The 26,427-nt window shown below is 41.6% G+C and overlaps 1 protein-coding gene across 5 annotated transcripts in view; it reads right to left on the reverse strand.

The window, feature by feature from the left end:
- The window catches only part of VPS13D (vacuolar protein sorting 13 homolog D), a 246,829-nt gene that overhangs the window by 69,532 nt on the left and 150,870 nt on the right, over nucleotides 1–26,427 (reverse strand). For all 5 annotated transcript variants that reach the window (XM_029230144.1, XM_029230148.1, XM_029230145.1 and 2 more), the window contains 2 exons: nucleotides 17,243–17,377; nucleotides 15,904–16,071 (listed from right to left, as the gene is read on the reverse strand). In XM_029230144.1, the coding sequence (XP_029085977.1) occupies nucleotides 15,904–16,071; nucleotides 17,243–17,377 (303 nt within the window). The remainder of the gene's footprint in view (nucleotides 1–15,903; nucleotides 16,072–17,242; nucleotides 17,378–26,427) is intronic.

The raw sequence follows: 26,427 nt of genomic DNA on the forward strand, positions 1-26,427 counted from the left end.
CCTGGTCAGCTCTGAGGACAGATTACGTGAGACAAAACGCAAGGAAATACAAAATTAACATTGTGGTTACCGTTTATCAGAACACAGACAAAGCCAGATACACCAACAGTCCAGAATGAAGGAAACAGGTTGCTGGCTTTTGATTGGAATTTCCTCAGATTGTTACCATGTAGCACGAACTTAATCTAAATGTTTCTTTGCACACAGTCAAGCTTATGTGAAATGTATCAGAAGTGATAGAATAAAGGCTTGGGTTTGTGTGTGAACAAAACTGCTTTCAAGAAATGTATCATTACCAGGCAGATTAAGAAAATACCACGGACTTAAAAGTACCCTTGGTCTGTAAATAAATTAGGTTATAATGGAAAAGAATATGAAAAAGAATATATATATACACACACACACACATAACTGATTCACTTTGCTGTATACCTGAAACTAACACAACATTGTAAATCAATTATACTTCAATAAAATTAAAAAAATAATAATGTTAGTTTACTGCTTGTTGGCGGAGGAGGGATATACAGGTTAAATAAACAAAAGAACAGGTAACCAAACACTTTTAGGTGACTTTTCCGGAAGTGCATGTGACTGTAAAATGAATTGTTATGTTCGTACTTGACAACATTTTCAAGATGGCGTTTGCTCTGACATTTGAAACCATAGCACCACACCACCACCATCTCACCAGCCAAAATTTAATAAGAGCACTTACTGTGGATTGATGTATGGTATCCTCCCCACAGTACCCCCTACAGCTGGCAAATGGATTTTCCAAGGAAAAGGGGAAAAACCTAGGACACGCCACAACAGGTACTTATTACCCAGATGAATCAATGGGGGGAAAGGAGCAGAATTCAAGCAGTCCACCTACAGTATTTCAAGAGCAGGATGTCTCCAGGGAGAATGTGGCAAAATATCTCTAATGGTACCAATATATGTAATTCCATAAAAACAGCAGCTAAAACCAATATAGTACCAGGCAGAATGAATGACGATTTAAGGTCAGAAATAAGCAAATGTTCAGACTCTTCAGTTTGTTTTCTTCTGTTTTGAGGGACAAAAGAGGGGAATAAAGAATGTGCTAGAAATCTGGGGAATGTGCTCCAAACCTCCTTCCTCTGCCTCCTCTTCCTCCTCCTCCTCACTCCTCGTCTTTGTAAAAGGCCTTTAATTAGCTCACATCCCATCCCAACTGGGGATCCCTAATACATCCTGACACCAGCCTGCGGCCCGGGGCAGTGGGGTCTAAGCGCAGCCAGATTAGCAGGCTCCCAGTGGAGCCCCTGCTGCTCTTATCTCCGCAGATGCCTGAAGAGTCTGGTTATCTTCCCTCCCAGCCCTCCTGGGAAGCCACCCCAGCAGGTGCCCATTGGCAATAGTTTTGTGTTACAGGCCTGAATGAATGATCCCCGCAGGAGCTGCCGACTGTTTTCACAGACACAGAAGGCAGTCAAAAGTCCACCGCGTGAACTTGGAATGACCCCAGCTGCAGAGTCACTGGCGGGTTCACTGGGAGGGCAGGCACGCTTTATTAAACAACTAATACTCTTCACAGATAACTTTCCGAAAAAGCACAAGTGTTAACTCTTTGCAATCTCGTTCCGGCAAGCAAGTGGAGGGGCTCCACTGGGTGACTGAGGGCTTGGACCCGAGTGATGATTTGGAGACAGAAAGATGGTGATTTCATCCGGCCCGGCAAAGGGTCAGGACTCAGGCACCACCTTTTGGTCAGCTGTCTTGTTAAAGTGTTCCAGATTAAAGCAAAAAGGCACAAAGCGAAGGTTCCAGGCACCTACTCTGGCGAGGACAGTGCCAGCCCTCACCCAGGCCGGCCTGTCCCCTGGCCCACACCCCACTCAGACACGCGGGAGAGGGAAGGGGGGCCGGCCCGGCAAACTCGGTCACCCACCCGGGCCAGCGTGCAAGTCACTCTGCCCACAGCAGCCAGAGGCTGCTGCACAGTTAGTGCCTTTCTGGAGGAGGATTCAGAAGAGGCACAAGCTCAAACCGAAGTGTTCTAATAAGCGTGCTCTTCTGGGCTGCCGGCCAAGTGGACCGTGGAACCAGGCATCTGCAGGGCTCACCCAGGGGGATGCCAAGTGGCTGTTCCTTCCCTAGGTTAGACCCAGTCCTGGAGGGTCCCTTTTTTTCCCCCCTTTCTTCTTTCTCTCTTAACTCACACAGAACTTTAGAGGGAACCCAATGACAACAATCATAATAAATAACATGCAGATAAACATAAGGAGAAACTTTTAAAATTCATTTTAACCAACAAAGTCATGTTAATTTTGGCATTAACCAAAGACTATGTGTCTATCGAAGTTTTCCATCTCACTTCATCGGTTGCTTTCTAAATCTAATTACAGAGGGATCCCCTATTTGGTTTTTTTTGCGGGGGGTGGTCTTGTTTTGTTTTTAGATGAGGTACAGTTTTGCAGGGGTTTACTCACTGGATGAGACACGGGTGAAGGACTAGTGATGTGAGCTGCTTCAAAGGAGCTATACCTCCCTCCTGTTCGGGTGAGCTGATCTTTACACAAAACAGATCCCTCAGCCCAACAAGCCCTCGGGGGCTTTCTTCATACCATGCACAGTGCTTGGGGTGAAAGATACCAAGGTGACTATGACTTAGTCCCCTGTCCTCAAGGAGCTCGGTCCAGTGTGGAGACAGATGTATAAACAAATAAAATCCACATAAAGGATGCTGAGAAAATGAACACCACATCAGGGCTCTGCCCCCACTACTTTTCTCTCCCTCATTTCTAAAAGGACAAGAAGGAGGTACCCACAGCTGCTGACCCCATTTCAAAGACAATGCCAGATTTGTAGCCAGAAGGCCTGAGTTTCAGAGCTGGCCCCACAGCTAATTAGCTGTGAGAACCTCACTGGGTCTCAGTTTCTCCATCTGTAATTTTAGAGGGTGAAAAGCTGGTCTTCGAGTTCTTTCCCAGATCTGTGTCCTAAGAATTTCTACGAGGGTATCAGAGGTTGTGTTGAGGGTCCAAACCTGGGAAGAGCTGCCTTTTTGCCATGTTCATCTGGAAAGAGTGAGAAGAGTTTTAGGCTCAAGATTTATCTTGGGAGGAATACAAGATGGGCTTCAATGGAAAGGGAGCAGTTAAGAGAGCTAAGTTACCACATGAAATATTACTCAAAAGAGGCTTCTCATAGAACTCAATTTTTAAAAAAAAATAAAACTGAGGTTAGACATTGTTCATGGTTGTGTTTTAACTTTTAAAGAGAAACAAGTGGCAAATTCTTCATTGTATTTAGTCCTAAGAATTTTTCTCTCTATATATAACATTCATTGAGGCACCTCAACTCGTCTTGCCAATTGATTTTTAAACAACCGTACTGCAGCAATCCTACAAACTTTCCGTGCTGACACTACTGGACACAAAATCCAAACAGGTAGGAAGCATTCCCAGAAACAGGCTGATAAAATCTACCTGGTTTTGCCCCTTTTGCTGTTTCTCAGTGATCCTGTGACTAGAGATTTTCGTGCGCATCTGAGATTTTAGAACCAACCATTCACACAACCCAGCATGGGTGCCAGCAAAGTAAGGCCCTCTCTTGTAAGTAACACTTTTCCACAGCTGTCTCCCCATGTCAGAAAGCTCCTCTGGCCCTCCGCCGAGGAGATTTATTCTGGCGGGAAAAGCAGTGGGCTTGGAGTCATGAGGTCTGGGCATCAGCCACTGGTGCCAACGCTGACTGCATGGTTTTAACAAAACCATTCAACCCGTGTGGCTGCATTTCCCATCACCTGCCCTGCTGGCCCCCTAGGGATGTTTCAAGGTTAAATCATCTCACAGGCATGAAAGCACTTTAGTGCCTGAGGGGGAAAGGGTGCTTTCTAGAGCAGCAATGTGGTCTGTGGAAAGAGCCTGGGGCCACAGAGGAGGCCTGCATGCTGGTCCCCTTCTACAAGCTCCCTGCTAAGCCTCCAGGAGCCATTACCTTTGCTGTGACTCAAGTGGCAATAATAATACTTGTACTCTTTCCTGTATGTCTGTAAAGATCAAACAGTAACAGGAGTATGCTACAAAGGTTAAATTTCCAGAAAACTAGCTCTTCTTTTATAACTAACGTTGACATCATCCTTGCCAATTTCCAAGTTACCAATAAAGAGAAAATAATCCAACTGGCCAAAATATCCTGCTTTGAAACATGACAAAGGCAGCAAAACTGAAACAATGGGCTGTTTTTGGAAGCATGCTCTGCTTAATTTTCATTTCAGTGAAAACACTGAAAGTCGCTGCTTCCAAACCAACGTGTTGTTACATAAATTCAGTGTGTTGTTACATAATGTTTACTTGAACATTTTCCTCTAATAAAGCAAACAGATATTTCCCATAAATATTATTTTATTTCATTAGATTAAGAGGGATTGAGGTTTCCCTTCTTCCCCCTATAATAGCTTCCCAAGGCTTCCTGCTACCTTGTGGAGCCTGGCCCTGACCCAGTAATGCACACCTGGCCTCATTCCATCCAGGTCCGTATGTTAGACCTGAGTGATGGAGAGCAGAGAAGAAACAGGATCCTGGAAGTCTGCAGCCTTTTCCTGTCTGTATTTCAACACATAGACCATGACTATGCATCTCAGTCAGCTTACAGACATGCTTGGGAGGCAAGTCATACAGAAACGTTTTCAAAGTTTCTGTTTATTCCACATAAAAACCATAAAATAGTTAATTTAAAAATCCAGCAGGTGTTTCACGTATTTCATAACTATTTGTTGAATCTACACCACGTGAAAACGTCATACCAGATAAATGGGAGCCCACGTGGGAACCACCGGGACCCCCTCAGCTCTCTTACAATAAACATCTATGACTAGTCACAGGGACACTGGCAACAGGTGATGACAGTAAGATCTTCGCCTTCCAGGAGCTTTACATCTACTCCGGGATGCAAACGAATAAGCAGGCAATTGCATCAAACAGTTCGTCTCAAGCCGATCTCATCCTTGAGGAACAGAATAAAGTGTTATTTCCCCTTGGCCCCCACTGCACTTATCTCATGAAACTGCAAAGATTTTTGCACAGATCCCAGCTACAATACTTATTCCCTCTGTATTATGCCGACTTACTTCTGATCTGGCTTACCTGTTCCACATCCCTCAAAAAAAATTTTTTTTTAAGTTTTACTTTTCTTAGTATTTGCCACAGAACTGAGCACCTAATTGACAATGGTAAGTGCTTGTTAAACGGATGTTTGGGACGTGCACAAAATGGTTAGTATTTTCCAAGGAAAAACATGGTCACTGCCCTAATGGAAGCACAAAGTGCTCTGGGAATTCAGAGCGGGGAGGACCTTATAGGGATCTGGACTGGACCTTACACACTCAGAGCCACTTGGCCAGAGATGGGAGAAGGGCATTCCAGAGAGAGGAAAGGTTATGAGCAACAGTGCAAAGATGAGGGGAGAACAAGCGTGACCAGGGAAACAGAAAGGACCCGATGGCCAGCTTTCTGCCACTCTCTCTCTCTTCACTTCACTTGACTTCCCCAATTTGGCTCCTAGTTTTGGGGCTCATCTCTACCCTCCTCATGTGCCTAACTAGGAAATTTCCTTGTTCTTACAAATGGCACAGGAGGGCTTCCCCGCTGGTATTTAATAAAAAAGAAACGAGAAGCTGTCACTGCCATTTGCCTATGTGACCTAAGTGTGGTGCGTCTCTGCTACCATTTACTGACCAGTTGGGCCTTCAAGTCACCACTTCAGGACACGCTGAGCCCCCACTTAAGAGTCAGGCCTGGACATGTCATCACCTGGCTCTGAGGAAAGCCAAGGCAAAGCCAGACTCTCACCCCTTCTGGAAGTGCCATCCTTCTTTCTTCCACGGTCTCTCTTATTTCCACTCACCTCCAGCAATGTAGAAAGCACTTATTGGAATGTCCTGATATAAGGTGAAATTTTTCTCCCTACCACCTCCGCTCCACAAAACATGCTGCTCTAAGAACTATTCTCATCATGCTTTCTCTTTGTGAGCCCCCAAACATTTCACGTGCATAGCACGTGGTTAATGAATGAGTCAATAAGCCTCCTTAGGGAAAGGTACATTTTTCTCCCCCCATGTTCTCTGAAACCCCCTCTGCAGGAAAAGTGTGCTAACACAGCTCGCACCACACCAATTACCGGAAACCTGAGTCTCAGGTGGAGATGTTGGTTTCCATAGTATCTGGTAAGATTCAAGAAGTACTGCCCAGCAATATTCTAGAAGTCAGAGGCCAAGGAAGGAGCCCAGAGCTCTACCACTTTCCGTCTGGCCGCCTTGGGCAAGCTGTTTACTTCCGCTGGGCCTCGGTTTCTTCCTGGTGGTGGCGGCAGTTGCAGGGGCGGTAAATAAAAGCGTCACCTGCTTTCAGGCTTATAGACGGGATCAGAGATATCAGTCCTTCATCAACAACTGGAAATCAAGACAGATATCAAGTGGCATTATTATTATTCTAATAAGGGATTATTAAATTCTAGTGAGTTAACCTTACTTCTCCTTTTCTCCAAGAAGCAAAGCCCGGGTCAGGTCAACAGAACTAATCAACCATAGAACTCTCAGGACAACACATCATCCCCAGCGCTCTCCATCCGGCTTCTTAACTGCAGCAATGTGTCAGTAAGCGTCTGGAAGCCAACGTGCCAGCAGAACTCAGAGACATAAACACCTCTACAGAATGTGAAAAGCTGTCTTTCAGAGTAAGGGGAGGTGAGCAAGGAAAGAACAGGCTTACTGGAGAGAATGAGTTTATATTCTGCCATCAACTGATAGTGGGAAAGCACAAGTCTCCCTACTTTCATGACCTCTGCGCTGAAAACCAAATTTTAAAATGACATCCTACTTGCTTAGAAACACTTAAAGTAGTGAAGTTTAGTAAATAGCTTAAGGAAATTACAATGTGACATGTACATTTAAAGGAAGCTGGCTATTGGAGCACACACTGAGGTGGCCCGAAGCTCTGGTCTGCTCCCCCGTCAAAGCGGAGGAAAAGCCTGAGTGTGCAAATCAATTTATTTAAATCTGAATAAATCTTGGGTTAAGCACATCAGGTGTGTGAGAAGGTACAGCCAGCTTCCTCAAACGATTTTAAGTCATCTTCTGTTTCGTTAAGGGAAACTCAATCTTTTTGTCCCATTTCAATCCTTTTACACAAGATTAGGGATTCCCCGATAGTAAAGATTAATTCAGCAAGACTGGAAATTACAGTTGGAAAATCCCAAGGTCCAACACAGAAGGGAAAAAAAAGTTGGGAATGAATGGAGCTTCAACTGCTTGTGTTTTAGCTTCTACAATGGCTTGGGTTTGGTAGAGGGTTATGTCTGAGAAGCTGCATTATGTGGAGGAAAAATATACAGACTCCCAAATCACTTGTTCCTAAAACTTAGGACTCCAATACTCGTTATTAAATTTCAGTCAAGGTAACTGACCATTGTGGTCTCATTTTTCTCATCCGTAAAACGGAGATAATCCTTCCTTCCTTATAGGGTACACGTGAAAATTAAATGAGATAGCATCTGTAAAGCTCCTAGCCCTCCTTACCTGACATACAGGAGCCACCCAATAAATGGTGGCTACACATCCTTTTCTGACTTTTAAGGATGATATTCCAAGGAATCCCCTATTTCTCCTAAGAAAACACTTTGATTTAGCTTTTCTTCAAGATGGAGAGAGACGACAATTACAGGGGAGAAAGAGGTACAGAAAACCAAAAGGACCTTCCAAACAGAGTGAGTGTTCTGACTTTTTACTGCCAAGAATTAGAATTTGATTTGTTCATGTGTTTATAAAATGGGTTACAGTTTGTCTCATTTAAGCTTGTCACAATTTTTCAAGAAAGGCCGAATACTGATACGAACAATACTGAAACGCAGAAAAGGGAGAACTACCACATCTCTGGGGTAACCAGTCAACCCAAGAAAAGCCTAAACATATTATTCTTTTACTCACCATGTTTACACTAGGGTAGAAAACCACTACTCTTTGGGGGCCACAAATATTTCCTGTCTTTTCAATTTAGCAACTGAACATACTTTTCCACCACCATAGACTGCAGTGTAGGAAGACAGAGTGAATTCCTCTGAAACATGAGATGTTTGGTCTAAGGAGATAACTAAAGACCTGACTCTTAGCTGAACTGCTACTAAGAAATGAAGACAAGTTCTAAACTTTTCCAATCTTTCTGTTTCAAAAACAGAGAGTCAATGGTGGTGTCATTCCCTGCTACTTCTGGCCGATCTGCTCAATTAGGGTGGGACAAGAGGACAGCTAAGCCCCACTCACCAGGCTCCTTCATGAGCAAGGCTGCTCAGTGGAGCAAGGTGGGGACTGCCTGGGAATTCTGGCCACTCATGGGATTCTCATGCCTCCACTTCACCCGCCCGCCCCCGCCCAACACACTTCCAGTTCCCGCAAATATTTGAGGTTTGACCAAGTTAGGATAGGTCACTGCTGGGTCATTCAGCATCTAAAATTTGCCTCTAACCAAAAAGAGCTCAGACTAAGAGAATCATTTTAGTATTCAAGGTTATCAGAGGAAAATAAAACAAAAGCTCTGCTGCCAAGAATTTGAGTCATTTCTCTATATACAACCACTTCAAGGCACCTCCTCTTGGCTGGAAAAGAAATCCCTTGGGTGACTTATTTCGGATCAAAGTCTTTCTGAAAATAGAAAACTCTACATTTTCTAAGGGATAGATCACTGTCTGAAGTGAATTTCATTTAACTTAAAGTTTTATGCCAACTTAAATACACTAAAACCCCAATGCTTATAAGAAGGCATTCACCTCTTAGCTGCTTATAGGTACATGGAAAAGCTATTATGGGGATATCAGCTCAACTATAAAATGGAGCAGTCATACATAATGACAAAAACAGATACAAGTCATAAATTGCCTTTTCCCCTTCGGAATCCATGCAGGCAGGCACTCCAGTACATTCTTTTGTGCAAAGATAAAACTTTTGCCTTGAATAAACAGTGGCTTAGTCTCATTTGAGCCTTATAAATAGGCTGCCTACAAAACAAATACAAACAAATGCTGTTTATCTTAAACAAAAGGCAGATGGACCCCTCTGCCCTCAACCAGGTCACAGTATATATGATAGGGGGCTGGCCAGTGGCAGGGGCTGGCTGAGAATCCCCGCGTACAAGGACACGAAGTCAGTTTCCACTGGATCACTGCTATGCCCCAAATCTGGTTTCCTGGGCACAAAGGGCCAGTGAAAGGTTCTCTCAGAAGGGAAGTGGCTCCGCCACATATGGTACCCCAAACAGAGACCAAAGAACAAAATACCAGCTAAAGTGCTAGCTAGGTTTTCTACTGAACTATGCAAACAGTCTCAATTTCCCTCTCTCTCTTCCTCACTTAACTTGCTTGTATTTATCTTCAGACGATTTTCCTAAAAGCTATCGAAATTCATTCTGAGTCGAGGCAGGGCTCTTTGCTTTTCTCATTGTTGTTTTTATTTTTTAACATATAGAGGAATGTCTAGAACAAATCAAGCAGTTAGCAATATCTCCAAAGTGCAACTAAAAATGAAAATTCAGACGCCACTGCAGAAGATCAGGTGCTGGCTCCACAGGTTCCTGGTTGACCCTGGGGAAGTCACCTTACCTCTCTGGGCCTCAGTTTCTTCACTTATGTACTGGGGCTAATACTGCCTGTCCTATCTATTGACCAGGTTATTCTGATGATCAAATGATATCACATGAGTAAAACCACATTTGCAATCACAAAGGGTCTTACTGTCTATAAAGGAGCTGGCGACGGTCATAACTAATCCCACACAAGAATGACCACAACCAGCACCATTTCCTGAGGGCCTGCTTTGTGACATAGGTGATGTGACAGCAGTCACCTTACAAGCTAACCAAGTGATGTCAAATAATAAGCTTCTGGTGGGAAGCTAACAGTAAGTAACTTTTCATATTCTCTATAGTGCCTGGAAGAAAGCCTCACACACACAAAGGAGAGACATCACAGAGGGGAAAAAACAAGGCCTTTAGAATTAGCTGGACTTGGTTTCATACTCTCCCTGTCATTTCCAGTTGTATGACCTTGAAAAAATTGTTTAACTTCTTTCCTCATTTGAAGAATCGAGATTAACATACACAAGACAATGTACGTAAAGAGCCTATCACAAGGCCTGACAAAGAGAAGGTGCTCAATTAATGTTTATAAGTGAGTGTGTTTTCCATAATGAAGCAGGGAGTTTCAACCCTGTTCCTGCACCTTTTTCCTACTAATGCTCTTTGCACCAAGAAATATATGAAGCTATTAGGTCTTTATCCAATTCATGACAAACAAAACTGATTTAAAACAATAAAACAATGGCTAAAGCTATATAGGATAAAATGTATTAACTAAAACTGACAGAAAATTCATATCTCCTTGACAAAAATTTAGATCTGTAGAATTTGAGCTGGGAAATCTGGGCTTGGTAGAAATAAATGCTCTAAAGCCAAAGAGAAAGAAAGAAACCTATCATACAATTGTAAAAGTTATCAGTAAAGCTAACCTTTAGTGAACAATAAACCATGAATTCTAATTCCATGAACAACAACTGCCTTTGATGAAAAACATTTAGTTGAAAACAGGGAAAATTATTAAAATATTTGCATTCATAAGCGTAGAGTCAAAACATAACTGAGATCAAAAAAGTACCGGAGATCAAAAGCATCCTATATCGCCTTGACAAAGACACAAAGAGAGGGATGGAAAGTAGGACAGAACAGAGCAGAGGTTCCATTAGTGATGATCAAAAGTGCTCCTCTCCTTTGCTGGAAGAAATTAAGTACGCTATTGTCTTTCTTCCCTTAGGAAGACCAGATGACAGCTGTACAGAGAAAACACTCAGATTCTACAGGGGCAGAAAAGAGAATGGAATCATTTGTTCTACTGTTAACATCTGAGATTTTCTTGGTTTGAAAAGAACTTTTTTTAATTTTAAGAATAACTATGTAATTTTTCTGTAAGTATATGAAAATAATCACAAAATAATCATAGACAGAAGGGAAATGAGAGTCTATCTAAGAGAGGAAATTTGTTCAATGAATATCTCCCCAATTCTCTGGCTTTCAAAGAGGTTAGAGGGTCTTGTAGATATTCAAATGACACTCAACTAGGGAAAAGCATGCTCTTTTCAATTCGTGCAGCAGAGGGAAACTGCTCCTCTGACATGGTTTTGGAATTTGAAATGCTGTGCTTTTCTTAAATAAATCATATTCCTAGAAAGGGTTCCAGAGGCAATCATCCTGTCATGGCCTTAGGAATACAATCCGATCTTTGAGGGTCTACTCAAAGGGTTAGAGTCATTTTACCAAGATCCAGGCAAGGAAGTCATGGGATAGATGCTCACAGCTTGGAGGATAATCCCTAAATCATATCACCTTAGATCTGGAATCCATAAGCTGATTTCTGGGGTTTGGGGGAACAGAAGAAAAGGCTAAGAGAAACAAAGGGGATAAAGGGCATAGATTACCTCCTAGTTCTGGTTCCTTGATGCTAATATGAAATAAATTAAATAACAGTTTAAAATGTAATGACAAATTCCAGAAGTGGACATGGTAGACCTGAAATTAAAAATTTGCTGTGAATAATTCACAACATCTACCCACACACAGCTGAGACCCGCAGGTCTATCACCCTCTTATGTGACAGAATGAGTTCCCTTTTAACTTCTCGCTGGGTTTTTACATCTTCAAATCTTTTGCTCCTCAGGTCAGTGGGACAGGGGAAATTACCACCACCTTCTCATAGATTAAAAAAAAAAAAAATTCCCTCAAGATCAACAGAGAAAAAGATTATTTAAGTGTAGGAATGGGATTAGAACCCAGGTATTCTGACTACCAAGTGCCCTCAATGCTCAACCCTATGTCTACAATAATGATTTATTATCTCTTGGGAGGCATGAACCTCTCTGACAATCCAATAAAAACTTCAGATCCTTGCTTCAGGAAAATACACATATATACAATATTGATAATTAATTTCAAGAGGTTTATGGGGCTTCTCCACTACATTCAAAGCCTATTAAACCAAGGTTACAGGACTTCCCTGGTGGCGCAGTGGTTGGGAATCCACCTGCCAATGCAGGGGACATAGGTTTAATCCCTGGTCCGGGAAGATCCGACATGCCGCAGAGCAACTAAGCCCATGCACCAAAACTACTGAGCCTGTGCTCTACAGCCCAGGAGCCACAACTACTGAGCCCGCGCACCTAGAGCCCATGCACCGCAACAAGAGAAGCCATCGCAATGAGAAGCCTGCGCACCACAACAAAGAGTAGCCCCCGTTCGCCACAAGAGAAAGCCCGCAGGCAGCAATGAAGACCCAGTGCAGCCAAAAATAAATAAAATTAAATAAATAGATAGCTAGACAGCTAAATAAATTTATTTAAAAAACAAAACAAAACAAGGTTACAGCCCTTTGGTCTTTGCAGCCAAGTGGGGCTGGCTGGCTGGGGCTCGGCGAGGTGCAGTTCTGTCTTGTCTGACCCCGCTCTTTAACCACTGGAACTCAGGCACTCTTTAAAGGGATACTTCCCACAGGCCAACAGTTGATTACTGTGGTCATTTGCACTTCCTTAAACTCTTCTTGTGTACACAGAAAAGCAAACAAAACATTCCCCCAAAGCAACATTAAAGGTCTGATTTCAACCCACAAAACTACAAGAAAATGGAGATCTTTGGCCAAACTGCATACATGCAGAATCACAGATGACCTGAATGGGCATTTAGCTGACAGACCTGGCTTTTGAAGCTACCATTTCCAAAATGAAGTGGTAATTTTAAGTCTCTTTGTTTTCTCGTGATAGATATATGGACTAATTGTTATAACACACCCAGGGCTCCTGTTATCAAAATAAATTACACAGCAATTCCTCTGAGCAGCAGTCTGTGACGCCAATACTGATTAGCTCATAAAAGGCAAGAAAAAGCATGAAGAAGGATGCCGACCACATGGGGAGTAGGGTTCCCACTCAAGAATCCTTGGGTCCTGGAAAACAGTACCCTTATGCAAATCCAACAACAAGATAAAGCATGATATCCAGCAAGACACAAGATCACTGCCACCCAGGCCTTCATATGGATTTGGGAGTGAGGGTGGAGGTAAGGAGTATGCTGCCCGTTCTTTCTGCTTACGTTATATTCTCATACTGACGCTCAAGGTTCAAAAACAGCTTTCCAGGGGAAACAGAAGAAGGTGATGAATGAGATACCCCCGAATGACAGAGAATAAAGAAAGCGCCAACCCTTTTCACCGGGATGTTGCAGAGAAACTCTGGAGAAACCCACACAAGGTCTCACCTGTGTAGAGCTCACAGGCAAGTTAAGATCCCGATGTCTTCATTCTCATCCACAAGGGTAGCTAGAGGGCCCTAACAGCCAAACTGGCCCACACGGAGTGTGAATATCCCACTCTCCGAGCCTGAGACCCTCCTCTTCTGTAGACTATAATACACTGGCTTTCATTTCAAGGGCATTAATGGTATCCTGGTGGCTAGAGTTTGTACATTTTACATTGATGTAAACCTAAGAGTCAAAGTGAAAACGCATTTCTCTTGTTCAGTTCATGTTTTACAAAGTTTTCATACGGTCATATCTCATTTTATTCTCATAGTAAGCTATAAAGTCAGGGCATATTCCAGGCTGAGGAAGGCCTTTCAATAAACCATAAGTGCCTTTTTTTTTTTTTTTTTAATGAAAACAAAGCCCAGGGGTACAAAAATAGAGAAAGGAATTATAAAACCAAAGAGACTGTCCTATGTTAATTAGAGGGGTTTTTTTTTGTTTTTTTTGCGGTAGGCGGGCCGGCCTCTTACCGCTGCAGCCCCTCCCGCAGTGGAGCACAGGCTCCGGACGCGCAGGCCCAGCAGCCATGGCTCACGGGCCCAGCCGCGCTGCGGCACGTGGGATCCTCCCAGACTGGGGCACGAACCAGCGTCCCCTGCATCGGCAGGCGGACTCTCAATCACTGCGCCACCAGGGAAGCCCCTAATTAGAGTTTTAAAAAATTAAGTAAAATCTTTAAACTGAGCATTTACAACTAAAATTTTTTAATTGAAGTGTAGCTGATGCACAGTATTATATAAATTACAGGTGTGTACAAGTAAATATTCTAACTGCATCTGTTTATATCAAGTTTAGTAGCAAAAGAACACTGAGGAATCTGTGTCACTTTTATGTTGCTGTCAGGGGTGAAGGTCCAAGGGCAGCATAGGCAATGATTCAAGGCAGAAATGTGCACACTCATTCAGGCTATGACCCGGAGTCCATTTCCAAACCATGACTTAGAAAGTCTCTTGCCTCTCTACCTTTCACCGTTTCTCTAAAAGTTAAAGAGTGTTGCCTATTTTGAACCACAAGCCAAACAGTACCTTTTGTTCCGGTTTAATGTAAGTCCAGCAAAGGCATACCTCTGAGAGACTGTGGGTTCCATTTTAGATCACCACAATCAAGCGAATACTGCAATAAAGTGAGTCACACAAATTTTTTGGTTTCCCAGTGAAGACAACGTTAAGTTTACACTACGCTGTCATTAGGCGCACAACAGCCTAATGTCTAAAAAAATAATGCATACGTCTTAATTTAAACATACTTTATTACCAAAAGATGCTAACCACCATGTGAGTCTTCAGCGAGTCATAATCTTTTTGCAATATAACATCAAAGATCACCGATCACCATAACAAATATAATCATAATGAAGAAGTCTGAAATATTTCAAGAATTACCAAAATGGGACACAGAGACATGAAGTGAGCAGATGCTGCTGGAAAAATGGCACCGACAGATGCGCTGGGCACATGGGGTCGCCACAGACCTTCAAGCTGTAAAACACGCGCTACCTGCGCAGCGTAAGGAAACGAGATCTGCCTGCATTGAAAAACCTGATCTGACTTAAGATCCAGCAGCTCTAGAAAGGAGTCTGGAAAACAGGAATAAATTCCCAACTTACACACATTATTACCAAGAACGCTATGCAACAGAGAAATGTTGCCATTCAACTCTACCTCCTTACCTGCTCATCAAGATAAATTCCTACGTGGCACCTGAAAGGCTCTCTACGGTGAAGCCACCATCCTAGTGGCCACGGCACAAATGCACCTATGACTTTGCTACAACAACGCTCTATGGTAGACAAGCGGGGAGCACAGGCGCTCTCCCAATGCTGGTTCATTCGTGAAAAGGTCAATCTCTAGAAGGAAACTCTGTCGAGCTGACAGGAAGGGAAGGAAAGCAGAGTCTTTAGACGCCTATTGCATGTTATCAAATAGCAACCCCCCTTCAACTACGTTCACCTTTTTCCAGCTTCACACGTAAAATCAGCTCCTGCCAAAAATTAAACTATGGAATAACAAGATGTCCACCAAACAGGAAGCCAATGAACAAAAAAGCCAGCTACACAGCAAGACACAGCAGAATTACACTGCTGTCTTTCCGCTGCTGGACTCAGATGACTTAAAGGGTTGCTTCGCTCTAGAAGGCCGTACCACAGTTTGGACTTTATCCTGTGAGCTGTGGGTAATAACGGGTGGATTTTGGGCGGGAGAATGGCATGATCAAGTTCTATGTTTTATAAAGGGAGTTCATTCTGGCGGCATTGTGAGAGCTGCGGTGGAGTCAGGGGGCAGGAGGCTATGGCAGTGGGCGAGGGAAGAGACAATCAGAGCCTGGATGAAGGCAGCGGGAACGGAGAGGAGGAAGGGAAGAGAGTGCAGAGGAGCACTTGATGGCCTGGGGCCGGGTTACTGGAGGTGCGGGAAAGGCAGGGCACATGGGTGACGAAGCCAAGGCCATGTATGTAACTTCTCACAACCTATTAACTCTAAAAGAAGTTACAGTAATGTAGAGGACTCCTGAGGCTAATTACAATGGAATTTCACCTCTATTTCCTTACCTTGGCAGCAGAGTTTGATACTCCGTGTGTAACATTTCTGATAAGGCCCCCAACATTTCCATACTTTATCAGTCCAGTCACCCCTTCAGAAACATCATTCAAAAGCCCCATGGGATTGCCAAGGAAGTCCACTGATCCCAGGATTCGAGCTGCCTGGCTGAGGAGTTCCTGTCAAACAGAGCAGGGAAAGAAGAAAACCAGCACCTGTTTATATTTGCAGATCGAGCATCCCAAGCAAAAAGGTTAGAAATCTCTCTTGTCCTCCGTTCCCACCAACACCAACAATCACCCTTTAATTCTCATCAACTGTGAGCTCCTGCCCTTCGTGAGCTCTGCCCTAAACCTCTCCCAATACTCTCAGTACTCTTATACTCTTCGAAGCCATTCAGAAGAAGAAAAAAAAGCTATGAAACAGGTAAGACTCTTTACAAATACTTATTAGTATATATAGCACACTCTCCTTTCCATCGCTCTACAAATAGGGAATTAGCCAGCAGCGGGGAGAGTTTGAAAAGGAAAGTGAGGGAGGAAGCAGACCTGGAGAACCTGGAGACCCCTGGAGACCCCTCAGAGTCTGCCGAGCGGGTGGTGCATAGAGTGGGCACGTTCAGATCTACTCAGCAACCCCCCACTTCCTGTGTGCCCCCGCTGCCTGACTCCACAGTCCAGGGATATCCGCTATCTCACTCTCCTCACAGTGCAGTGGAAATATCACCGGTGAGGGAGGTCAAGGAAGGAAGCAAAGAAAGAAAGGGGGAGATAGGAGGGAGGAAAGAGAGAAGGGAACACGCATAGGATACACTTTAACTCTGACAGCAAATAAATTTGATATGATCTTGACCCTTCTAGTCATCGAAGAGTACGTCTTGGCTTTAGATTTTGGTCTTTGCAGTCTGGACAATAAATACAAAATGGAAAATATCCAACTTGATAAAAACTTTTTAAGTTCAGCTCTAGGGCAGGATTTCATAGGCTCCAAGAACACTGATGCGGTCACTGAAAGTAGGCCCATGCCTGGCAAACAGGGTTCACATTCACAGTCTTTTGCGTTGTCATGAAAGCCTCAATTAAACCCTTAGGATTGTGACTGATCTAGTGGAAGCCCCTGAGACCAGTTCTGAGAGACAGGATTATCCGTTCATAAATCGGATGCACTGTTTCAAGAGTTTCATGATGTGCATGGACTTCGTGGGCTGTGATGTGACCCATAACACAACAATCAGAGCTGAAATGTTCATCTGGGTTGTCAATAGTGACATGTCAGTAACCAGAATTCCCAAACAACTAAAACAATCATTCTGCTTATGCTCCAGCCACTAAGTACTGCTCCAAAGCTCACCTCCTGGAAATGTTTGAGGATATCATTGATGATGAATTCCTTGGTCTCATAGGGATGTACCCGAGTGAATGGATCCAGATTAATCACAGCATCTTCAAACCGAATCAATGGAAATCCCAAGGTGCTTTTGAGGGCCTAGTTAGGGGGAGAAAGGCAACGATATGCTTTAGCCATATGATGGCCTTCCAGGGTACTGTAATTCTGAATTCCATGAAAGCTACAAGTCATGTCAACTTTCCAATGAGAATCAAGGTTATGATATTCATAAATAAGGATTTTCCCCTGTAATTATAAAAGTAAAATATTAGGAATATATATAAAAATATATAGATATATCACTCAAAGTAACATATATCACATAGAAATAAACACTCTTAGCTTCACAGCATAATCTTTCTGGTCTGTTTTGGATCTGTATGTCATGTTCTACTTTTTGACTGAAGCATACCACACATACAGAAAGGTGTACTAATCAAATGTACGGCTCAGTGATTTTTCTCAAAGTAAACACAACCATGTAACCACCACGCAGACCAGAAAGTCGGTTATTATCCCCAACTTGGAAGCACCACACCACCACCCCCTCTTTGTGGACCTCCCATCAAGACCCCCTCTTCCCCTAAGGTAACCAGTATGCTTTTTTAAAAAAATAAATTTATTTATTTATTTATATCGGGTTTTTTTGGCTGTACTGGGTCTTTGGCGCTGCGTGCAGGCTTTCTCTAGTTGCGGTGAGCGGGGGCTACTCTTCGCTGTGGTGCGCGGGCTTCTCATCGCGGTGGCTTCTCTCGTTGCGGGGCACAGGCTCTAGGCGTGCAGACTTCAGTAGTTGTGGCACGTGGGCTCAGTAGTTGTGGCTCGCAGGCTCTAGAGCGCAGGCTCACTAGCTCCGTGGCATGTGGGATCTTCCCGGACCAGGGCTCAAACGCGCGTCCCCTGCATTGGCAGGCAGATCCTTAACCACTGCGCCACCAGGGAAGCCCGTGGTAACCAGTATCTTGACTTCCAGCACCACAGCTGAGTTTTTCCTGCTTTGAATTTTATCTAAATGCAATCATCAGTATGGACTTTATTGTATGTGGCTCTGACATCAACAGTAAGTCTGTGAGTCACTAGGTTGTTGCACACAGCTGCAGTTTAAACACAACTGTCAGTGCTACACAGTATTCCAACATATGAATAAAACTATTTAACCACTGCTGTTGATGGAACAGTTGTGCTGTTTCCATTTTTTTGCTATTATGTATAATGCTACTACGAACATTCTTGGACATGTCTTTTGGGGCACATTTGTACACATTTTTCTTGAATATCTACCTGGAAGTGGAACTGCCGGGTCATAAAGAAAGTACACATTCAACCTTATAGCCTATGCTGCCAAGCAGTTTTCCGAGGCAGCTGAACTGGCTTACTCTCCCTGCAGCCGTCTATGAAATTTCCTGTTATGCTACATCCTCACCAACACTTGGTAAAGATAGCTTTTTAGAAATTAATTAATTAATTAATTAATTTATTTTTGGCTGTGTTGGGTCTTTGTTGCTGCGCGCAGGCTTTCTCTAGTTGCAGCGAGTGGGGGCTACTCTGTTGCGGTGCGTGGGCTTCTCATCACGGTGGCTTCTCTTGTTGCGGAGCATCGGCTCTAGGCGCGCGGGCTTCAGTAGTTGTGGCACACAGGCTCAGCAGTTGTGGCTCGCGGGCTCCAGAGCACAGGCTCAGTAGTTGTGGCGCATGGGCTTAGTTGCTCCACGGCATGTGGGGTCTTCCCGGACCAGGGATCGAACCTGTGTCCCCTGCATTGGCAGGTGGATTCTTAACCACTGCGCCACTATGGAAGTCCCAAAGATAGCTTTTTAAAAAACAAATATTCTAATGGGTGTGTAACGGTAACTCACTGTGGTTTTAATTTCCATCTTCTTGTTGAAGGATGAGATTACGCACCTGATAATACACACATCAGCCTCGTGGATATACATTTTTGTTAAGTTCCTACTTGAGTCTTTTGCTCATTTTCATAGTGGATTGTCTGTTTTTTCCTTAAAGTTTTGTAGGAGTTTTTCTTATACATTCTGCATACAAGTCTTCTGTTTCATGAATATACTGCAAGTATCTTCTCCCATTATGTGACTTGTCTTATCACTCATGGGTGTTTTTTGATAGCAGACATTCTTAGTTTTAATGAAATCCAACTTAACAATCTTTCCCTTTATGGAAAGAACTTTCTATGTCATAGTTAAGAAATTACCTACACTAAGGTCATAAAGATATTCCCATATGTTTACTTATAGAATTTTTATTGTTCTACTCTTCACATATAAATCTACAATCTACCTGAACATGATTATTATATATGTTCTAAAGCACAGATCAAGAAGCATTTTTTCCACATGGGTATCTAATCAACTGAATAATATTTATTGAAAGGCCATCCTTCCCCTTATTGTAGTACAGGGTAACTTTGTCATAAGTCAAGTGAATGTACTTATATGTGTCTGTTTTTGGATTCTCCTTTGTGTTTCATTATGCCCTGCCTTCTGCCAATACCACACTGTCTTAATTACTATAGTTTTATAATAATTTTGAAGTATGTTAGTGTAAGCTCGCCAACTTTGTTCTTTTTCTTCAGAACTACCTTGGTTACTCTTTGCACTTTTCATCTCCAAATAAATTTTAGAATCAGCCTGTCAGTCTGCCACCAAAAAAATTGCTAGAATTTTCATCAAGACTCTACTGAATCTATAGATCAATCTGAGAAGAAACGACAACTTTATAATATTGAATCTTCCAATGTATTAACATGGTGCACCCCTTTACTTGTTTAGCCCTTTTAAAATTTCTCTCAGTAATATTTAACTGCTTTCTGTGCAGAGGTCTTGTACACACTTTGTTGGATTTATTCCTAGGTATCTGTGGTACAGTAAAAATGGCCACAAATTCTTTGCATCTTCTATCATTAGCAGAGTCTATTTCCCCTTCGCCTGAATCTGCACTGACCTTATAACTTGCTTCAAACAATAAAGTGCAGCAGAAGTAACGTGCAGTCTCTGAGCTTTGGCCTCAAGAGATCTTGGAGCTTCTGCTCCGCCCTTTTTGATGTTTCCACCACGTGAAGAGGCTGAGACTAGCTTCCTTGAAGACGAAAGACCACGTGGAAGGGGGTCTATTGACAGCCAACACCAAGCGCCTGACACGGTTGTAAGGTCATCTTATATACCCTTTGGTCTCAGCTGACTGGCAGGTGACTGCAGCCACATCAATAACCACAAGTAAGTCCAGCGGAAACAGCACCCAGCTAAGTCCAGTCTAAATTGCTGACCCACAGATTTGTCAACAAGTAAAATGGTTGTTTTAAACTACTAAGTTTTGGCATGATTCGTTACACAGCAATAGATGATATTGTATTTGATGTTTTCTTAATGGTGTTGTAAAGACATCCTTCAAATTTTCCTTTTCTCTGACATATAGAAATACAGCTGATTTTTGTACAATGTCTTCAGTGACCTTGTTAAATTTACTTATTTATTCTAATAACTTAACTGTATATCCTTTTAGATTTTCTAGGTAATCATGTTCTCTGCAAATAATAAAGTTTTCATTTTCCTATCCAGTCTTTATACCTTTTATTTATTTATTGCACTGGCTAGGATCTCCAGCATAACAGTGAACAGAAGTGGTGAAAATGGCCATCCTTCCCTGCTTTCAATAGGTCATCACTGTGTACGATATTTGGGGTAGCTTTTTTATGGAGACACTTTATCAGATTAAGGCAGTTCCTTTCTATTTTTTTGTTTCCTGAGTTCTTATCATAAATGGATGCTGAATTTTGTCAAGAGACTTCTGTGCAACTATTGAGATAATCATATTTTTAAATTCTTTCATTCTGCTGATGTGGTGAATGACATGATTTATTTGGAAATGTAAAGTAAACTCACAACCCTGGCATAAACCTGATGTGGTTATGATATACAGTTGGCCCTTGAACAACGTGAGGGTTAGGAGTGCCAATCCCCTATACAGTCAAAAACTCTCATGTAGCTTTACAGTCAGCCCTCCATATCCACAGTTCCATATCCACAGATTCGACCAACCATGATCATGTAGTGCTGTATTTACTGGAAAAAAAAAAAAATCAGTATATAAGTGGACCCATGCATTTCAAACCCCATGTTGTTCAAGGGTCAACTATATTTTTCTTCTTATATATTGCTATATTTGATTTGGTAACATTTTGTCCAAATTTCTTCTATGTTTGTGAAAAAATTCTAGTCTGTAATATTCCTTTATTATCTGATTATGTTAAAAATATAAATTACAGTTTTCTGGTAAACTTCTTGAACACATTTACACTTATTTTAAATTCTGTGTCTGATAATGTCAACATCTGGTTTCTCTGTTTCTAGTGTCTGTTTCTAGCGTCTGTTTTTTCTCTTGATAGGCCTGGTAATCTGTGATTGAATGCTACACTCTGTATAAAAACTTATAGATTTTAAATGAGTCTTTAGTTTCTGGCAGGCAGTTAAAGAGGCTTATTAATCCAATCAGTGTTTTCAAGGCTGGCTTTCAGTCCTTGTAAAAATAATCTTTGTCTGTTTCCATCTTTATAAGGTTTGGTATAGTCCTTCAGCAGTCTCAACTGAAAACCAATTCCATTCCTCCCCTTGTAATCTCCCCAGCACCATAAAACTGCTAAAAGATCTATTTAGTTAGCCTCTTGGCTGCTACTTTTTGCTTGGCTTCTCTCAGACTACTTAGAAATTGGCATCTGCTTCAAGAAACAAAACAGCTCAGACTATTGGGGTTTCTGTTCTGCCTGTCCCTTCTCTGTAAGATATGAGCCCCTCCACACCTACGGTCAATTAATCTTCGACAAAGGAGGCAAGAATATACAGTGGAAAAAAGACAGTCTCTTTGGCAAGTAGTGTTGGGAAAGCTGGACAGCTGCATGTAAATCAATGAAGTGAGAACATTCCCTCACACCATGCATAAAAATAAACTCAAAATGGCTTAAAGACTTAAATATAAGACATGACACCATAAAACTCCTAGAAGAGAACATAGGCAAAACATTTTCTGATGTAAATCGTAGCAATGTTTTCTTAAGTCACTCTCCCAAGGCAAAAGAAATCAAAGTAAAAATAAACAAATGGGACCTAATCAAACTTATACGCTTTTACACAGCAAAGGAAACCATCAACAAAACGAAAAGACAGCCTACGGACTGGGAGAAAATATTTGCAAACAATGAGACCAACAAGGTCTTAATTTCCAAAATATACAAACAGCTCATATAACTCAATAACAAAAAAACAAACAACCCAATCAGAAAAAGGGCAGAAGGCCTAAATAGACGTTTCTCCAAAGAAGACATACAGATGGCCAAAATGCACATGGAAAGATGCTCAACATCCCTAATTACTAGAGAAATGTAAATCGAAACTACAATGAGGTACCACCTCACACCAGTCAGAATGGCAATCATTAAAAAGTCTACAAATAATAAAAATGCTACAGAGGGTATGGAAAAAAGGGAACCCTCCTACACTGTTGGTGGCAATGTAAATACATGCAGCCACTATGGAAAACAGTATGTAGATTCCTTAAATAACTAAAAATAGAGTTGCCATATGATCCAGCAATCCCACTCCTGGGCATATATCCAGAGAAGACTATTTCGAAAGGATACACGAACCCCAATGTTCATAGCTGCACTATTTACAATAGCCAAGACATGGAAGCAACCTAAATGTCCATCGACAGATGAATGGATAAAGAATATGTGGTGTGTACACAAACACAAACACATACACACACACACACACACACACAATGGAATACTACTCAGCTATTAAAAAAAATGAAACAATGCCATTTGCAGCAACATGGATGGACCTAGAGATTATCATACTAAGTGAAATAAGTCAGAAAAAGACAAATATCATATAATATCACTTATACGTGGAATCTAAAATATGATACAAATGAATGTATTTACAAAACAGAAACAGACTCAAAGACATAGAAAACAAACTTGTAGTTACCAAAGGGGAAAGCGGGGGTCAGAGGAGGATAAATTAGGGGTTTGGGATTAGCAGATACAAAACAGATAAACAAGGTTCTACTGTATAACGCAGGGAATTATATTCAATATCCTGTAATAACCTATAATGGAAAAGAACATAAGTATAACTGAATCACTTTGCTGTACATGTGAAACTAACACAACCTTGTAAGTCAACTATACTTCAATTAAAAAAAAAAAAAAAAAAAAGATCTGAGCCCCTCAATTACCAGCTCTCTCAGTAGCAATGGAGTCTTACTCTTGCTTGGCCAGCCCTGTGAGGCTGCCCAAAGCTTTCCTCGGATTCTCTGACTTTGGGCAGCTGCTTTCTGCTTGACTTATTTACCTTTCTCCCTACACCACTTACAAATTAGAGTTGTCTCAAAAATAAAACCAGAGTAAATGCTGGGCTCACCTTATCCAGTCTCCTTCCTCTCATAAATCGTGGCCCCTCAAGTACTGGCTGTCTTGGTAACTTTCCAATACCTTCAAACAGACTTTTCGGCTTTTTTCAATCTAGCTTTCCTTGTAGTTCTCAGCTGGTTTGGGTCTGCTATAAGCCAGTTAACAATTTTTGGATATGGCCTATTTTCCAATTAACAATTTTTGGATATGGTCTATTTTCCAATTATATTTTTATTTAACATGATGGACATTTTAGGGATTTTAGAGAGCATGCCAAATACTCTTCTTTTTTTAAACGTAAAAACACTTTTCCATGCTAATAATGTCAGTAAATCTCTAATCTACTTGGAATTTATTCTTATACAGAGTGTGAATAATAAATTTAATTTTATATTTTTCCATATGGCTAATTAGTCCAATAGCATTTATTAAAACATCTATATATTCTCCACTGAATTGAAATGCCTTTATATTAAAATAATTTAATATAAATGTGCAATTTACTGGACCTTCTATTTTATTTTCTCACTTATTTTTTAATCCTTCAGCATGTATTTTCAGAGTCTGCTTTAAATTCTTCTGGAACAAGAGCATGTTTAATTGAAATGAAGTTATATAATTGAAGAAAACCTAGATGAAACTGTCTAAAACCAGAGTGGGAGAACTTTTTTGTGACTCAAAATTCAGATTCAAAAGGCAAAAGACTGATAAGTTTGACAACATAAAATAGAAAGCTTCTGTATGATTTTAAAAAACATACGCACACCAAAAGCAAAGTAAAAACAACAAATGAAAAACCAAAGAAAAAATACTTGCAACTTGTAACAAAGACAAAACTTCTATAAAGAGCTTCTAAAATAAGAGGAGATAAAAGACCTATAAAATGATTTTTAAAATGGACAAGTGATATGACCAGACAGTTTAGTTCACAGAGGAGAAAAATGGCCCTTTTTAATAAACATATGGGTTAGGAGAAGAGAAGAAACAAACAGAAGAATAACAGGAGAACCAGCAAGGACAACGCCAAGAACAGGGAGGTCAGCAATATCAAATATGGCAGAGGATCTGACAAAGATGAGGACAGAAAAAAGCCCACTGCATCTGGTGCCTTGGGAAGTCACTCGCAACCTCCTACTAAATTTCAGGACAAAACATTTCGGAGATTAAGAGCATCCTCAAGTTAATTCAGCCTAACACTCTTATTTCTTTAAATAAATAAAACCAAAGAAACATTAAGTGGGTGGCCTAAACTCCTGTAGCTAGTTATTAGTAGATCGTAGACTTGAACATGCTCATTTTCACAACCACAACTACCTAACAGGCAGAAAGCATGAAGACCAGAAAAGAGGATTATTTTACTTCTCCTGAAAAATGTTCTGCTATTCATTCTTGAATGTCTCACCCATGCACATGGTGAGTGGTGATGAAGTGAGCAGGCACTATTCTCCCCATTTCACTGACACAGAAACTGAGGCCCCGTTGCCTCAACTGCTTTGCTCAGACCTACAATAAATAGATATGCTAGTAAAGCCAGGTACTGACATCAGTTCAGCAGTTTGTTTTGTCAATACAACTCTGAGCATTACTTTCTTCTCAGAAAAGAGGAAATGAGATCAAAGCAAAGGCATACAGCAAAAAGCTCTGTACCCCAACTTTCTCATTGCAACCAAACACTGAAGAAGAAGAACCACACGTAACACAAAGACTTTGAAACCTCTACTAAGTTGTCAAAGCCCTCATGAGAGACACTATCCCCTTTCTGAGTGGCTAACGTGCTTTGTCTGAACCAAGAAAGTATTCTGGCCTTTCAGTAAAAATGATCTTTACCTGGTACTGCTTTGGGGCCTCCCACATTTGAAAAAGCTGAGATATGGCACACTGGTATGAATTACTCTGCCACCTTCAGGTTGTTCTGGTGAGTCAAAGTACAGGAGATGAGAGTTTCCCTCTTTCCGAGCCAAACAGGGCTTTTTCTTGTAGTAACTGAATGACTAATCAAATACAGTAGTATACAAAGTTGATGCTTATTTACTCAAGTAGCAGACAGTTTCCTGTTATAAAATGGATTCTGGAGAAAGCAATCTGTGCTCATAAGTTCCTAATAAAAATAGGAAAATGTCTATTCCTACTTCCGCCAGATAAAAACCGCTGAAGTCTTCCAGAAATATAGAGTTGAAAGAAGAAATACCTGTCCATATGCCATAATGTCTCAGATCACAAGCTAGTCCCTGGGCCATGTCCCTTCCTTTCTTAGTTTATCCTGCACTAAACAAAACTGTCTGGAATTCATTCTTTAAAGGTTTATTTATGGTACATAGAGACTTTATGTGAAGCAGGGTATTTGCCCACTTGCCTCTTGGGACAGTGTTTAAAACTACAGGGATATTTCCCTCTCTGGCACTTTCTGAAATACAATTAACAATACTGGATCTTTTTTCCTTTTAACAAATCTGGTTTTTATTTAGGGAGGGGAGGAAAAAGTAAAGGGTCTGAAGTTTCCCAACAAATTATTTCAAGCCTTTGAGAAGACAGTTTTAGGCTTTTTAAATAGTGTCTTTGTTTGAAATTCCCCCTCACCCCCACCCTCTTGCTCTCCGACCATTAAAATGTGGGTTTTCTTCCAAACTAGATTGCTCAATTAAAGCCCTTCTTTTGTAATACCCCAATGCTCTAAATGGGAAAAGGGCTGCTGTAGGCCACCTTATGAAACCTTTTAAAGGCTCCT

The sequence above is a fragment of the Monodon monoceros genome, unplaced genomic scaffold, assembly GCF_005190385.1.
Source record: "Monodon monoceros isolate NGI ecotype Baffin Bay Population unplaced genomic scaffold, NGI_Narwhal_1 Super_Scaffold_18, whole genome shotgun sequence".
Lineage (NCBI taxonomy): Eukaryota > Metazoa > Chordata > Mammalia > Artiodactyla > Monodontidae > Monodon > Monodon monoceros.